This window comes from Apodemus sylvaticus, chromosome 19 (genome assembly GCF_947179515.1).
Source record: "Apodemus sylvaticus chromosome 19, mApoSyl1.1, whole genome shotgun sequence".
NCBI lineage: Eukaryota > Metazoa > Chordata > Mammalia > Rodentia > Muridae > Apodemus > Apodemus sylvaticus.
In genome coordinates this window covers 935,961-952,473 of record NC_067490.1, presented here as the reverse complement: position 1 = coordinate 952,473, position 16,513 = coordinate 935,961, and the positions used below count along the sequence as shown (strand labels likewise).

The window sequence follows — 16,513 nt, the reverse complement described above, 5'->3', positions numbered from 1 at the left end:
TAACAGATATTTATGATGGGACAAAGGTGAAACCAAGACTGCCCCTGGCAAATGGGAAGGAACAATTGTTGGGGCTGTAGCCATAAAATCCTCCACACCCTGTGTGACCTGGTAATGGCCTTGCCCTATGCACACACTGGTTGTTTGTATCAGACTGGCCAATCAGCATTCCAATCTAACTGGGAAAGGATTCGTATGGCCCTGCCTCACACTGAGGGGCTATTGGGAAGTTGGCAGTTGCTGGGGTTGTGGCACAGTCACGGCCTAAGCTCCAGTGAATGGTCCCATACCATTTGCATGCAGTTAATAGTAACTGAGCTCAACGTGGTTTCTTCCCTACACCCATCCTCCTGCCCCTAGAACTATGTGTTAAAAAAACAAGGGGCTGGAGAGATGGTTCAAGGGTTAAAAACACTTGTTTGGTTCCCCATATGTACATAGTGACTCACAAACATCTGTAATTCCAGTTCCAGGGTATCCTGCCCCCTCTTTTGGTCTTCTGACAGACTTTTGAAATTGCCCTAACAGGATCTCCACAGTATAGAGCTTGCTTAGCAGGAGGAAAAGGTCTGAGTTCAGGCCAGCAGCAGAGAGAAAGAATGTGAAGAATGGAGAGAAAAACAGAGGATGGGAGCCAAGGTTCATAATGAAACCCATTACATTGTATGCTACCTTTAAAAGTCAATTTAAGAGGGGCTGGAAAGATGGCTCAGCGGTTAAGAGGATTGACTGCTCTTCCAGAGGTCCTGAGTTCAATTCCCAGAAACCACATAGTGGCTCACAACCATCTGTAATGGGGTCAGATGCCCTCTTCTTGTGTGTCTGAAGACAACTACAGAGTACTCATATACAAAACAAGTAAATAAATCTTTTTTTTAAGTCAATTTAAAAATAGTGGCTGAAGACATGGCTTAATGTTTAAGAGCACTTACACAGGATGCAGGGTCAGTTCTCAGCATCCACATGTCTGCTGATAACCAGTTATAACCCTAATTTCCATGGGGAGCCAACTATCTGTTTTTTTTTTTAACCTCTGTAGGTACTAGGCATGTACACTATGTATATATGGGCAGGCAAAACTTTCATGTGTGTAAAAATAAAATAAATAAATCTAAAACATTTTATTTAAAAATTAACAGTTTGGGTTTTTTTTGTTTGTTTGCTTGTTTTTCAAGACAGGGTTTCTCTGTGTAGCCCTGGTTGTCCTGGAACTCACTCTGTAGACCAGGTGGGCCTCGAACTCAGAAATCTGCCTGCCTCTGCCTGCCAAGTGCTGGGATTAAAGGCATGTGCCACCACTGCTGGGCAAAGACTCATTTATTATTATAAGTAAGTACACTGTAGCTGTCTTCAGACACACCAGAAGAGGGCATCAGATCTCATTACAGATGGTTGCAAGCCACCATATGGTTCCTGGGATTTGAACTCAGGACCTTTGCAAGAACAGTCATTGCTCTTAACCACTGAGCCATCTCACCAGCCCAACAGTTTGTTTTTTAATGACAGAAGAGAGGAGAGGTGAGTGGGGATAGAGAGGGAAGGAGAAAGGAGCACCGTCCTCCTTGGCATAAAAGAGCAAGAGGAAGGGTTAAGAAGTGTTGAGCTGCTAATGGGAATGTGGGTGACCCTGCAGATACTTTCCTTGTCAAGATAAAGTCCACAGGACAGGCAAGCTGGAGTGGGGGTGGGGGTCTGAGAAGTACAGAGACAGGGGAAGTAACAGACAGGCCAAACAGAAGAAAGGATGGCTCAAAGGTGCTGGGGGTACCGGAGACAAGAGGGAATGCCCAACAGAAGATGGGGGAATGAGAACTCCCAGAACTTCCTGGGATTGGTTCCACTCCCTGATTGCACCTGAGTGGACTTTGACACTTCATCTTTCTGTTCTCTGGAGCTGCTTCGGAAAGACGTTTAATTAGTTCAAGGTTCAGGAACTCTTTACAGGCAGCAGGCACTCCCAGTATCTGTTCTTGAGAGACGGTAAGGGAGGACTGACCATCTGTTTTCTCCTCCTTAGAATATTTCCCATTTCTGTCTGACTCTTTTCTGTCATTATGTACCTAACCCCAGTCAGTCTTCCCTCATCTCCCTCTAACCCTCTCACTGAGATACTCTTCAACCTCTGTCTCCTGTTTTCTTCTCCCTTCCAGGCACCCGTGTCTGCCTTGGATTTCGGGGCGTTCACCTCAGATTAGCCCTGCTGCTCCATCATGGCAGGCCAACTGCTGGCCACTCAACTGCAGGAGGATGTGACCTGTCCCATCTGCATGGAAATTCTACAAGATCCTGTCACCATTGACTGTGGGCACAACTTCTGCTTGCAGTGTATCAGTCATGTTGCAAAAACGTCAGAAAATCTCCAATGTCCTCTCTGCAAATGCTTTGTGAAAAAGAATACCTTCAGGCCCAATAAGCTGCTGGCTAGTATCGCAGAGAAGATCCAGACCATGGGTCCTGCTGACATCCATCTAGAAGGGGGAGAATCAAGATGTCAGAAGCACAAGGAAAAGCTACACTACTTCTGCGAGAAGGATGGGGCGTTCCTCTGTGTGGTGTGTCGTGACTCCAAGGACCACAAAGCCCACCATGTCACCTTGATAGACGAGGCTGCCCAGAACTACAAGGTAGGCACCTGCGCCCTTCTCTGTCCCCAACCCAGCAGAGCAGAGTTCACTGGAGACGCTCCAGTTGATTGACACCCATTGCTGTACTCTTTGTACTTGAGTTGGTCATTTATAGCCAGGCCCAGTGGGCTCAAAGAACTGAGCTCTAGAAAATGCCAGTCTGTAACCAAGGCAAGAAGGAGAATCAGAATAGTACCCTGGGGGCAGCTGAGACACCCAGAGGGTAAAGGTACCTGCCACCAAGTTAGAAGACTTGGTCTTAGAACCCACATAATAGAAGGAGAAACTTGGTTTGATCCCTGGGACATGCAAGATAAAAGAAGATAAGTTATCCCTGAAAGTTGTCTTCTGATTCTTATACACACTCACAACATGGCACTCTGCTGAACTTGCACACACAATAATGTATTAATTTTTAAATGCAAATTTTATTAATTATTTTATTTATTTACATTTCAAACTTTGCCCCCTTCCCCTTTCCCTTGGTCTGTACCTACTACACGAGCCCCCATTCCATTCCCCCTCCGCTTCACCTCTAAGAGGGTGTTCCACCCCACCCACTCCCACTTCAGCCCTTACCATCCCCCTTCTCTAGGGCATCAAGCCTCTACAGGACCAAGCACATCCCCTCCCACTGAGGCCAGACAAGGCAGTCCTCTGATATATATATATATATATATATATAGTGGGGACCATAGGCCAGCCCACGTGTGCTCTTTGTTAAGTGCAAACTTTAACTCAGAAGGTCTCATTCAAGTCCAGACTCCTCAGGCTACTTATAACCTTCAAGGGATCATTTTTCCTCTCCCAGGTGGCCGTTGATAATTTCCAAAAGATGAGAAGCAGAGCCTGAGACATCCAGATAAGCCAGTGCTCTTCTACCACAGGGCTCCGTCTCCTGGTTGGTCCTGGCCTTGCCTCTCTGTGGGGTAGATGAAACCTATCTCTTAAAGAACTTGGTGGGACAGATGAGGAGAAGTCTTCCCCTGAGGATACCACAGTGCCATCCACATGATCATTAGTAGTATTTTCTCAAGTCACTAAAGTTCCGTTTCTTTCCATCACCTCCTTGTTCCTATCGAGAGATGGGAGGCAGGGAGGACTGCTAATAATACTGACATCAGCACCCTGGGACATCTTCCCTGCCTCCCAAGAGGCAGCCTGATTGAAGCACCCTCTCCCTACAGGTGCAGATTGAGTCACAGGCCCGGGATTTGGGGCAAAAGGACAAAGAAATAATTGAAGAGAAAAAACGAGGTGAAGGGGCCATCTGGGCATTCAGGGTAAGAAATGCTCATTCCAAACACTTCTGGGGAAACTGAGGCATTGCTGATGAAACTCCTAGTCTTCCTTTATACACCAAGCAGGAATAAAATCCTGCTGACATGGTGGTGAGGGCAGGGCAGAGGGTGTGTGGTGCCTGAGCCGTGCTTCCTGGCTGTGCTGATCTAGTGCCTGGATGCTGTACCAGGAGGTCTTCTGCTCCTTCACCCACAGCAGGCTGTGTAAGGAACACACTGGCCACCCAAGCCCTTTCTAACTAGAGACTCACACAGTAAGAAAAGACAGAGACTATGACGTCATCAAACATCTCCACCTGATTTTGTTCACATGTTTAAAAAAAGGCTTTTTTTTTAAGATTTATTTGAGTATTTATTATTTTATGTATATGAGCACACTGTAGCTGTACTGATGGTTGTGAGCCATGATGTAGTTGCTGGGAATGTTGAGTTCAGGACCTCCCGTCCGCTCCACTTGCTCCAGTGCTGCGGGGGGGGGGGGGGGGGGGGGGGGGGAGGAGGGGGAACATCGCTTCGGGCTAAAGATTTATTGTTATATCTAAGTACGCTGTCATTGTCTCCAGACGCACCAGAAGAGGGCATCAGATCATCAGATCTCTTTAGGGATGGTTGAGCCACCATGTGGTTGCTGGGATTTGAACTCAGGGCCTTCAGAAGAGCAGTCAGTGCTCTTAACCACTGAGCCATCTCTCCAGACCATTTTGGGGGGGAAGGATTGGGGGGGGGGAGAGTTTCTCGAGATAGGGTTTCTCTGTATAGCCCTGGCTGTCCTGGAACTCACTCTGTAGACCAGGCTGGCCTCGAACTCAGAAATCAACCTGCCTCTGCCTCCCAAGTGCTGGGATTAAAGGCATGTGCCACCACTGCCCGGCTGGTTTATTTATTTTTTTATTTCTATATATGTATATATATATATGTCTGCATGAATAAAAGCCACTCATATGAAGATACTGGAATTCAAAAGAACTGGAATTAGAGGCATTTGTGAGCTGCCCTGCGAAGGTGACAGGAACTGAATTCTGGAAGAGCTGAAAGCATTCTTTTGTTTGTTTGTTGGTTTACATCCCAAATGCTGCCCCCACCCCCTTCCTAGTAATGCCTCTACCATCTCCGCAGATGCTGTTGGCTAGTTTTTGGTACATCTATGGAAAATTCAGTATGAAGGCACTTAAGCTGAAAAGCCTTCTTTTTTTCCTTTTTTGCCTAGAGAGAAAGAGATGGATGGGAACTCCGAGTTTAAAGGAGGCTTGGAAGACCCTTCTCATGCTCACCTCGAGTCTGTATCCCTTCCTTCATCCCCAGGCCCAGGTGGATCTAGAGAAACTAAAGATCCTAGAGGAGTTCAAGCTCCTGCGCCGTGGACTGGACGAGGAAGAGAGTTTCCTCCTGTCCAGGCTGAGCTGGCTGGAGCAGCAGGGAGCCAAACAGTTGGGACAATATGTCAGTGCAACAGAGAAGCAACTGAGCTCCCTAAGGAAGCTCACTAAGTCCTTGAAAACAAGGCTGCAATCATCATCCATGGAGCTACTAAAGGTGAGTCCTCTGTGAATAGATTCCACTCTCTCTCTCTCTCTCTCTCTCTCTGTCTCTCTCTCTCTCTCTCTCTCTCTCTCTTCTTCCCCCCCCCACCCCTCTCTTTCACACACACACACACACACACACACACACACACACACACACACACACACACACACACACACACACACGCATACTACTGTTTTCTGAAAGACAGTCAAGAATTTGTGCTACCTGACCCCTCCCAGAAGGGCAATTGTTTTCCCCTCCCAGAAGGGTGGGGCTAAATTACATTCCTCAGACCACAGGGAGGTCCCTCCCTGCGGCTAGGAAAGGCCCAGAGTCCAGTGGCCTATCAACCAATTAGTTTAAAGGTAACACTGTTCTGCCAATCACATTGTGCCTAGTGGCAGCTGCCCAGCTGCCTGAGAACTGTATAAAAGCCCCCCCCCCCCATGCTGGATAATAATAAAAATCCTCTTGCTTTTTGCAACGACAAAAAAAAAAAAAAGAATTTGTGTTACAATATGGTCTAATAAACAGCTCCAAAGCCGGGTGGTGGTGGCGCACACTGTAATCCCAGCACTCTGGGAGGCAGAGGCAGGCGGATTTCTGAGTTCGAGGCCAGTCTGGTCTACAGAGTGAGTTCCAGGACAGCCAGGGCTAAACAGAGAAATCCTGTCTCGAAAAAACAAACAAACAAAAACAAACAAACAAACAAACAAAAACCCAGCTCCAAATACCTAGCTCCTCTCCTCCAGGCCTTTTGTTGCATAAATCTATATTTCAGAAAAAGTCCTACTATTTCCTGAGATGATATAATAGTCAGATACTTTCCTTTGTTTGGAGAAATTTCCCTGAAGTTCCCAATGCCATCGTTCCAACTATGACCCTTATCTTTCTTACTTTAAGGTATCACTTTTGGTAAAAACTCCTCTCCAGGTTTTAGAGGGTAGCCTCTCCTTGCCATAAGGCTCCATCCACGTTGTCTCTGACATAATGCAGTATTTCTTTCTATAGCTCTTCTAAGGCCTAGTGCTCACCACACCCTTTCTCCTAATAAGCCTCATCTTTTTAAAAAAAAAGATTTATGTATTTATTTTATGTATGTGAGTACACAGTAGCTGTCTTCAGACACACAAGAAGAGGGCATCAGATCCCATTACAGATGGTTGTGAGCCACCATGTGGTTGCTGAGAATTGAACTCAGGACCTCTGCAAGAACAGTCAGTGCTCTTAACCTCTGAGCCATCTTTCCAGCCTCATTTTTAAAGTATGTTTTTTTTTTTAATCACATACTTTCCTGAATTAATCCACCAACTGCTGCTCTTCTTCACCTAACCCTGTGGGTCATGACCCCTTTTGGGGTTTGACCAACTTTTGAACAGGAGTCACAAAAGAACATCAGGAATATCAAATATTTACATTACAACTCATAACAGTAGCAAATTTACAGTTGTGAACTAGCACAACTAGATTCATAAATTAGAAAATAATTTATGGTTGGGGGGTCACCATAACGCAAGAACTGTATTAAAAGGTTACAGCATTAGGAAGATTGAGAACCAAAGCTCTCCTATAACTCAGCATGCTGAGGCAAGAACACTGTTGCTAGTCCAAGGCTAGCATGAGCAAAGATCTAGACTGTCACAAAGAGTAGGGCATGTTATCTGTGGTGGTTTGAATATGTTTGGCCTAGGGAGTGGCACTATTAGGAAGTGTGGCTTTGTTGGAGTAGGTGTGGCTTTGTTGAAGGAAGTGTCTCTGTAGGGATGGGCATTGAGACCCTCCTCCTAACTGCCTCAGAGAGTCAGTCTTCTCCTAGTGGCCTTCAGATCAAGATGTAGACCTCTCAGCTCCTCCCTCACCACACTTGTCTGGATGCTGCCATGTTTCCTGCCTTGATGATAATGGACTGAACCTCTGAACTTGCACGTCAGCCCCAATTAAATGTCTTTTATAAAAGTTGCCGTGGTCATGGTGTCTCTTCACAGCAATGGAAACCCTAAATAAGATAATATCTCACACCTGTAATTCTAGCACACCAGAAGTAGGAGGATTTAAGGGCTAGCTTGGACACATACACACATATACACACACACACCACTACCACCACCACCACCACACATACACACAGGCATCACCACACATACACACACACCAGCACCAGCACCACATACCATATACACATGAAAGAAAGAAGGAAAAGAAAGAGAATCACACAAAATTTAGAACTTTTTCTTGTTTTTGAGACAGGATCTCCTGCAGTCCAGGTGGCCTGGAACAGGTTATTGTTACATAACCAAGGATAACATTGTCGACTCTTCCTACCTCAAGAGCTAGGATTTCAACACGTTCCATTACACCCAACTCACAGTGTAGAGCTATAACCTAGGACATATATGTTACTTAGACATATACCTCAAGGCCAGAGAAATGACTCATTGTGCAAAGGGACAAACCATCAAGCCTGAGGACCCAAGTTCCATCCCCAAGACCCACATGGTAGAGGAACAGGGCCAAATTCCTCAAGGTTTCCTCTGACCTTCACCTGTAACTCCAGCTCCAGCAGGTCTGATATCTCTGGCCTGTTAGGGTTCCTGCACTCACATGTACAGACCCTAACAGACAGACACACACACACAAATATATATATATATATATACATAATTTAAAAATTAAAAATAAAATATTTTAAAAGAATTATTCTTTTTTTTTAATTTTCTATATTCTTTGTTTACATTCCAAATAATTTTCCCTTTCCCGGTTCCCCCCTTCCCGTAAGTTCCATAAGCCCTCTTCCCTCTGCCTGTTCCCCAATAAACCCCCTCCCACTTTTCTGACCTGGTAATCCCCTACAATGCTAGATCAAGCCTTTCCAGAACCAGGGCCTTCTCCTTCCTTTTTCTTGGGAATGATTTGATATGTGAGTTGTGTCTTGGGTATTCAGAGCTTCTGGGCTAATATCCACTTATCAGTGACTGTATTCCATGTGTGTTCTTTTGTGATTGGGTTACCTCACTTAGTATGATATTTTCCAGTTCCAACCATTTGCCTAAGAATTTCATGAATTCATTGTTTTTAATTGCTGAGTAGTATTCCATTGTGTAAATATACCACATTTTCTGTATCTACTCCTCCATTGAGGGACATCTGGGTTCTTTCCAGCTTCTGGCTATTATAAATAAGGCTGCTATGAACATAGTGGAGCATGTGTCCTTATTGCATGCCAGGAAATCCCCTGGGTATATGTCCAGGAGTGGTATAGCCAGATCCTCAGGAAGTGTCATGCCCAGTTTCTAAGGAACCGCCAGACTGATTTCCAGAGTGGTTGTACCAGCTTGCAATCCCACCAGCAGTGGAGGAGTGTTCCTCTTTCTCCACATTCTCACCAACACTTGCAGTCTCCTGATTTTTAATCTTAGCCATTCGGACTGGTGTGAGGTGAAATCTCAGTGTTGTTTTGATTTGCATTTCCCTAATGACTAATGATGTTGAACATTTCTTAAGGTGCTTCTCAGCCATTCGAAGTTCTTCAGGTGAAAATTCTTTGTTTAGCTCTGTACAAAAGAATTAGTCTTAAAAATTAATAAATCTTAAAATATAAAATACAATACAATGTATTTCCTTCTATATTTCTAGTAGCTACATTAAAAGGGAAGGAAAAAGAATCGTGTATAGTGGCACACCTTTAATGCCAACACTTGGGAACTAGAAGCAGGCAGTTTTCTGTGAGTTCAAAGTCAGCCTGGTCTACATGTGGAATTCCAGGCCAAGTAGAGCTACCCTGTTTCAAAAAAAAATCAGTTAAAAATGCATGTAATAAAAACTTTTGAACATTTTATTTAACCCAGTATTTCAAATGTAATCATTTCAGTCTGCTTAAACATATTAATGTGCTATTTCACATTCTCGAGTGTTTCTTGGTTCTGAGTCTTTGAACTCTAGTTTATCTTTTGTACATTTCAATTTAGATGCCAAAGCATCAATTGTGGAGGTAAAATGTAATTAGTTCTACTAAACCAGTAAAGTGGTATTTAACTGAAAGGGTATTTGCAATGCTTCAGTTTTTTAAAATTAGGTTTAAAATAGTAAAAATTGATTTGGGGTAGTGATGTGATACACTCCTATTCTCTTGGTGCTCAGGAATCAGACACAGAGGGATCATTAGTTCAAGACTATCGTCCTTGGTGTCTTAGTCAGGGTTTCTATTCCTACACAAACATCATGACCAAGAAGCAAGTTGTGGAGGAAAGGGTTTATTCAGCTTATACTTCCACACTGCTCTTCATCACCAAAGGAAGTCAGGACTGGAACTCAAGCAGGTCATGAAGCAGGAGCTGATGCAGAGGCCATGGAGGGATGTTTCTTACTGGTTTGCTTCTCCTGGCTTGCTCAGCTTACTTTCTTATAGAACCCAAGACTACTAGCCCAGAGGTGGTACCACCCACAAGGGGTCCTCCCCACCTTGATCACCAATTGAAAAAATGCCCCACAGCTGGATCTCATGGAGGCATTTCCTCAAGGGAAGCTCCTTTCTCTGTGATAACTCCAGCTTGTGTCAAGTTGACATACAGAACCAGTCACTACACTTGGCTACACAGAACTTGTGCTAGCCTGAGCTACATGAAACTGGAAAAAAAAATAGAGGTGAGAATAACAGGACACCCCAAGAACTGGGACTGCCAAACCTGGTCTCTGTTTTTTTCTTTAAAAATTCACCATGGAGAGCCACTCCATTCTTTATCCTGACACTGCCAAGTTGAGCTCCCTGTTTCCCTATCAGAGGCAAAAATCTGTCTCCCAAATGTTACTCTTTCTTCTCTCCCTGCTCTGCTTGCTCTGTTGCTTTTGAGGTTTAAACACTGCCCAGTATATATCAGGAGTTTGGGGGGTGGTGGTCCAGAATGGAATGGAGAAGGAAGAGGAAGGGGAAGAGGGGGAGGAGAAGGAGGAAGAGGAGGAGGGAGAGACAGAAAGACAGAGAGACAGAAAGACAGAGAGACAGAGGTCCAAAATGGGATGGAGGAGGAGGAGTAGGAGGAGGAGGAAAAGGAAGGGCAGAAAGGAGGGAGAGAGACAGACAGACAGAGACAGAAGAGACAGACAGATAGAGAGGGGAGAGAACAAGAAAGAGAAAGGAACAGTGTCCTCAGTTTGCTCCGGCTGAGTGGGAGCCCCACTTGCTGCCCGTGACTCAGACGAGCTCTAATGTTGTTCTTTCTTTCTTTCCCTTCAGGATATTAAAGACGACTTGAGCAGGTATGATGGGCATCCCCAGTGCACTGTGGTTTCAGATTCACTCACACATACAACATTCTACATATGTCCAAGTGTGTTCACATCCCCCAATGACTTGGCTATAAACTATTTGGGCTGAGGTGGGGAAGACCAAGCTATCCACAGTAGCGTGCGGTCTGTCGAGTAAAGGCACGTGTTCCCAGCCAGCTTTGCAGAAGTCTCTTTTCCAGCTCCCTCTTCTATAGCGTGGGTGAGTCCTAGGTTTCCTCCTCTACCTCCATTCCTTTGCCTTCTCTCTTCTCTGCATCCATCTCCCGTTTTCATTTCCGTATCGCCTCAGGTCTGATCTCAGCCCCATATTTCGACACTCAACTCATTGACTCTGTATTTTTCACTGTGCCTCCACTCCAGGAACCCGTCTCAGGCCCTTCCTGCCCACCCTCTACCCCCTAAACTTAACGCTCAGATAAATTTATCTTTGCAGGGGTAAGGAATTTCAGTTTCTCAACCCAACTCCAGTTCCTGTGGACCTGGAGAAAAAACACAGTGAAGCAAAAGCAAGATATGAGTCCATTAAAAAAACCCTAACAGAACTCAGAGGTGAGGATTGCTGTCAGCCCCTGTGCTCACCAGCCTTGAGATTCTCACCATTACCCCAGACTCGGTCTGGGCCTTCCCAAAGCAAGACCGAATTCTGGGTATTTCCAAAGCATCATCATCCAGAAATTTCTTTTTTTTTATTTAAAGATTTATTTGTTATATTTAAGTAGCTGTCTTCAGACACCCCGGAAGAGTGTATCTCATTGCAGATGGTTGTGAGCCACCATGTGGTTGCTGGGATTTGAACTCAGGACCTTCAGAAGAGCAGTCCGTGCTCTTAACCACTGAGCTATCTCACCAGCCCCCAGAAATTTCTTGTGCTGTGTTGTAACAGGGAATCTCTCAGGTTTAATGTTGTCTGAGGGTGGAGTTCAGGAAAAGCACTCTGAGTTACAGCCCCAGAGCCAAAGTACCCATAATGTCAGAATTTTTGTCTTGTTTATCAGGTGGGGAACATAGGACTAGATGAATGCTCCCAATTTGGTTGCTGCTAGTCACGTGTACCCCTGGGCACCAGAATATAGCATTCTCACATAGTGTACTAAAAGAATACACATCAACTCTGAAAGACTTGATATTAAAATAGAACATAAAATATGGCAAAAAACACAAAAGCAAACAGAAATACAACAATACAAAGTTTTGAGATAGGATCTCACCGTGTTGCCCAGGGTAGTCTCTTATTAAAAGAATTCAAATTATCTCCCTCAGCCTTTGAGTAGTAGGGACTCTAGCACCCAGCACTGTACCCAGGCAGCACGAGCCTTTTATTCTATATGCTGAAATGATACTTTTTAACAACTGAAGAAAGAATATTATTTAAATTCATTGTTTTTTGTTTGTTTTTGTTTTTTGTTTTTTTGTTTTGTTTTTTGTCTTTAGTTTTTCAAGACAGGGTTTCTCTGTGCAGCCCTGGCTGTCCTGGAACTCACTCTGTAGAGCAGGTTGGTCTCCAACTCAGAAATCTGCCTGACTCTGCCTCCCAAGTGCTTGGATTAAAGGCGTGCACCACCACTGCCCAGCTATTTCTTTTTTTTTTTTTTTAATTTATTTATTTTATCTGTCTGGCTGCTTTGTGTGTGTGTATCATGTGCATGCCTGGTACCCACAGAGGTCAGAAGGGAGTGTCAGACCCCCTGGGATTGGAGTTTCAGTGGATGCTGAGAATCTACTCACCAATGAAACGCATTGGCTTTTCATCTCTGAGTCATCTCTCCAGCCCCCCTTTTAGTTTCTTTTGAGACACTGTGTGAACAGCCCAGACTCTGGAACTCGCCATGTACTCTGGGCTAGCCTAAACGTTGCCATCTTTCTGTCTCAGCTTCTTGAATGTCAGTACACTCTAGTCTTTTGATTTCAAAATGGCCTCTAGAAAGTTCAAAACTCAGTGGTTGATATTTGTGGCTCCTAAGGAGTCTGTTCAGCATAGAGCTGTCCTAGAGAGCCACTGTCAGGAGGCCCTGGGGCAGCTGTTCCTCTTTGGCACCTTCTTGATCCACTGAGACAATGAGAGAAATCCCAGACCCACGTCTCCCAGAAATTAGTGCCTCTCTGTGTGATTCTGGTCCCTGCTAAACCTCTGTGGACTGTCCATTTTCTTTACTCTCTCTTCACAGATAATATGCATGCTGAAGGAAAGAAAGATAAAAGCGAATTCACGAACAGCCTGAATAGAGCAGAAAAGGAGAGCTGTGAGTCTGGGCTGGTCCTGCTGTTTGGGTGTCTTAGTCAGGGTTTCTATTCCTGCACAAAACATCATGATCAAGAAACAAGCTCGGGAGGAAAGGGTTTATTCAGCTTACACATTCACACTGTTGTTCATCACAAAAGGAGGTCAGGACCGGAACTCAAGCAGGTAGGAAGCAGGACCTGATGCAGAGGCCATGAAGGGATGTTCCTTATTGGTTTGCTTCTCCTGGCTTGCTCAGCTTGCTTTCTTATAGAACCTAAGACCAGGGATGGTGCCCAGGGATGGCACCACCCACAAGGGACCCTCTCTCCTTAATCACTAATTGAGAAAATGCCTTATAGCTGGATCTCATGGAGGTATTTCCTCACCTGAAGTTTCTTTCTCTGTGATAACTCCAGCCTGTGTCAAGTTGACACACAAAACCAGCCAGTACATTGGGGAAAATAAGAAATACAAAAGGGGACTTCTCTCCTCATTGGGAGGCTGAGGAAGCTCTAGTGTGTGTGAATACCAGCAAGGAACAAGCTTATAGAACTCTTTTATCCTTTTAAATTTAGAGACTATCACAATATAGTGACACCTTCACTAATTAAAATAAATGTTCAAAACGAATGAAAATGTATATGTTTATTTCTTGGTTGCATAAAGCTCACTGGAGACAGCTTAGTCTGTAATTGGAGCTGACATATGGTCCATGCTGTCTCAGCCAAGCTGAGGAGCTGTGATCATCTGCACAATAGCCCATGATGATGTCATCTGAGGTGATCCAGTTATGAGGGTAGCTAGGGTAAAAGCCAGGTTCAGCTGTCAATCATCCAGATGGCTTTTACTTTGGAACTTCTTGTTATCAACCTAAAATTTGCTTTCTATCTCCTATTTCTAGGGAGCCTGTTACAGAAGAATAGCTCAATGTTGCTCACCTCAGGTAGGATTCCTGCCTAGCACATTGGTCTTCCTGAAGGTAACAAGAGACCTCCAGGTCTGCAGGTCAAAATGTTCTGTTCATTACACAGCTCTGATAGAGCAGGGAAAAGGTACCTGAACCCAAGGGAAAAGACCAGAACCCAAGAAGAGGTATTTAACTACAGAACACCCTGCACGAATGTATCTCGGCTCCCCTGAGAGATACAGGAATAAGAAGAGAACAGAGAGAGAAATAGAAGTCTAACCTCAGGAGGGGAGGCTGGGCTGTGTAACTGTGCAGGTTTCAGGCCCTAGAGATGGGTAGACATAGAGTGAGGAGCAGGCTTCTCATTCATCTCTTCTGCCTCCTAAACCTTCCCTGGGGTCCCTAATGTGGTCCCTCTACTTAGTCCATGTCCTTCCCGTTGTCTCTGGGGCTCAGCACAGCCTGTTGTCCTACTGACCTCTTTTTTTTTCCTCCTTTCCTATGTCCCAAATGTCAATGATTCAATAAAACTGAGGCCTCCTAATGCCCAGCCCTATTACATCCTCTTCCATGTTGAGACATCCTTTGTAAGTCAACAGCTCCTTCAGCACAACTCTGGAATAAGGAAGAGCCTCTAGGTAACCCCAGTCAGCAGAATCCTTACTGAGGAGAGATGGGGAGAGGTATAGGCTACTTTCCTCTGGATGTTGCCCCTGCCCCTGCCTATTTTATTTTCTTGGTTATTTGTGTGTGTGTGTGTGTGTGTGTGTGTGTGTAGTCCTGGAGACTAGATTTGGGATTTGAAAGAGAAATTTTCTCTCCAGCTACATTATGAGAAGTTCAAAAGCACGGGATAGGATGCATTGACCTGAGGCTACACCTCTTTCCTCTTCTTTATCTTCCCACAGTCCCTGTGACCCTGGACAAGGCCTCAGCTGACCCAGACCTCACTTTTTCTCAGGATGCAAAGAAAGTGACCTTGTATATTACAGCTGGAAAAGCTTCCAGTAGGCAGGCCAAACCTCGGCCATTCTATCCTTTCCACTGTGTGAGGGGTTCCCCAGGCCTCTCCTCGGGCCGCCTGGTATGGGAGGCAGAAATTCAGGGGCCCTCAAGTGGGGCATGCATGGTAGGCGTGGCTACAGCGTCGGCGCCATGGTCCCAGAGTCAAAACTTGAGCATGAAGAGCTGCATATGGGCACTGCGGATCTCACCCTCTGGATGTCAGCCATTCACCAACTGTAAAGCCCAGGAACATCTCCCGGTCTGTCTTAAGAAAGTGGGTGTGTGTGTGAATCATCAATCTGGGGAGGTCGTCTTCTATGATGCCACCACTAGCAAACACATCTATACTTTCCAAACTTCCTTTGATGAGATGGTCTTCCCCATTTTCGGGCTCCAAGTTGCCTGCAGTCATATCACCCTGAGCCCTTAGGGCTGTTTGCTTGTGGGTTCCTCAGTGCGATGGGATGAGAACAAGGTGTTAGGAGTGAAATATGGCCTTATTCTGGTACTCTACACACCATACACACATCTGATGTTTCCTTTCCCCATCTCCCCCGGAGTAGAGAAGACAGTGGAATACCGCCCCCAAAGACTATACCCAAGGTTTTTCAGCACTGCACTTGGTAGCAGGACCTCACGAGAGCTTCTGGCTGCTCCAGGCTGAGACATGGGTGCAAGGCACTGTCCAGCCATCCTGGCTGTTGCTTTCTTCACTGTACTACCTAAAACTCCCATGACTTATCCTTTCCGGAGATCTGAGAACTAGAGGCTGTGCAAAGTCAGCCAGTTCTGTGCCAATGACCAGTTTGTACATTTGGACAGTCTACAACCAGGGATGTAACCTTTTGACATTTCAAAGCAACGCTGTCATCCTCAACAGCTCTGTCTTCAAATTTAAAACAAAATTGTCAACTATCCTCCACGTTGATTTAAATTTCTAATTTTGTGTTAGGTCATATCTATATTCTTGGCCTCATCTGTCCCTCCAGCCTAAGGCTGGTTACCACTAGAGTAGGTTAAATGGGAGTCAAAGGGAACACACACACACACACGCACACACGCACACGCGCACAAACACACACACACACACACAGAGCACTACATTTTATAGTTAAAATTTTAATGTATTTTACATTTCTGTACTGGAGGAGGGCGTGTGAGGCAAGATATTTCCTATCCATTCACATTGAGGCAGTGAGGGGCCAGTGATTGGAGGAGAGAGGAGGAGGTAAGAGAAGTGAGGGGTGGGGAAGAAGAGCGAGGTCTGGGGAGGGAGGCTGCATCAGCGGAGAGGAGAGAAGGAGACAGGGATATACAGATCGCTTCGGATATGTTTCTGGTGTTCTGAGAGGCTAGACACACTGGGATAAAACTTTATCTTTGTAAACTGGCATTATGTAATTGGGAAGTTCATATACATAAATATATTTGGCTAACTATTCAAGTTTAAGAGTCATGCTTTACCGGATACTTGGAACAGAGGCTTGGCGGGGGCAGAACTATATTATAAATATTACCCAGTACAGGTGTGTTCCCATCTGCCACGATCTCCTGGGAAGGTCATTTTCTCTTTCTACCTCGTGGCTTCCTGAATAGAGATCAGCTCCTTAGGCTTAGTGGCAGGTGTCTTAGTCATCCCCACTGGCTC

General features: G+C 45.1%; 1 protein-coding gene across 1 annotated transcript; it reads left to right on the top strand.

The window, feature by feature from the left end:
• Positions 1–2,210: 2,210 nt before the first annotated feature.
• Trim31 (tripartite motif containing 31) lies at positions 2,211–15,295 on the top strand. The gene is made up of 8 exons (XM_052163953.1): positions 2,211–2,624; positions 3,812–3,907; positions 5,228–5,458; positions 10,680–10,702; positions 11,166–11,281; positions 12,898–12,972; positions 13,855–13,896; positions 14,769–15,295. Exons 1-8 carry the CDS (start codon positions 2,211–2,213, stop codon positions 15,293–15,295), a joined length of 1,524 nt encoding a protein of 507 aa, XP_052019913.1.
• Positions 15,296–16,513: the final 1,218 nt, after the last annotated feature.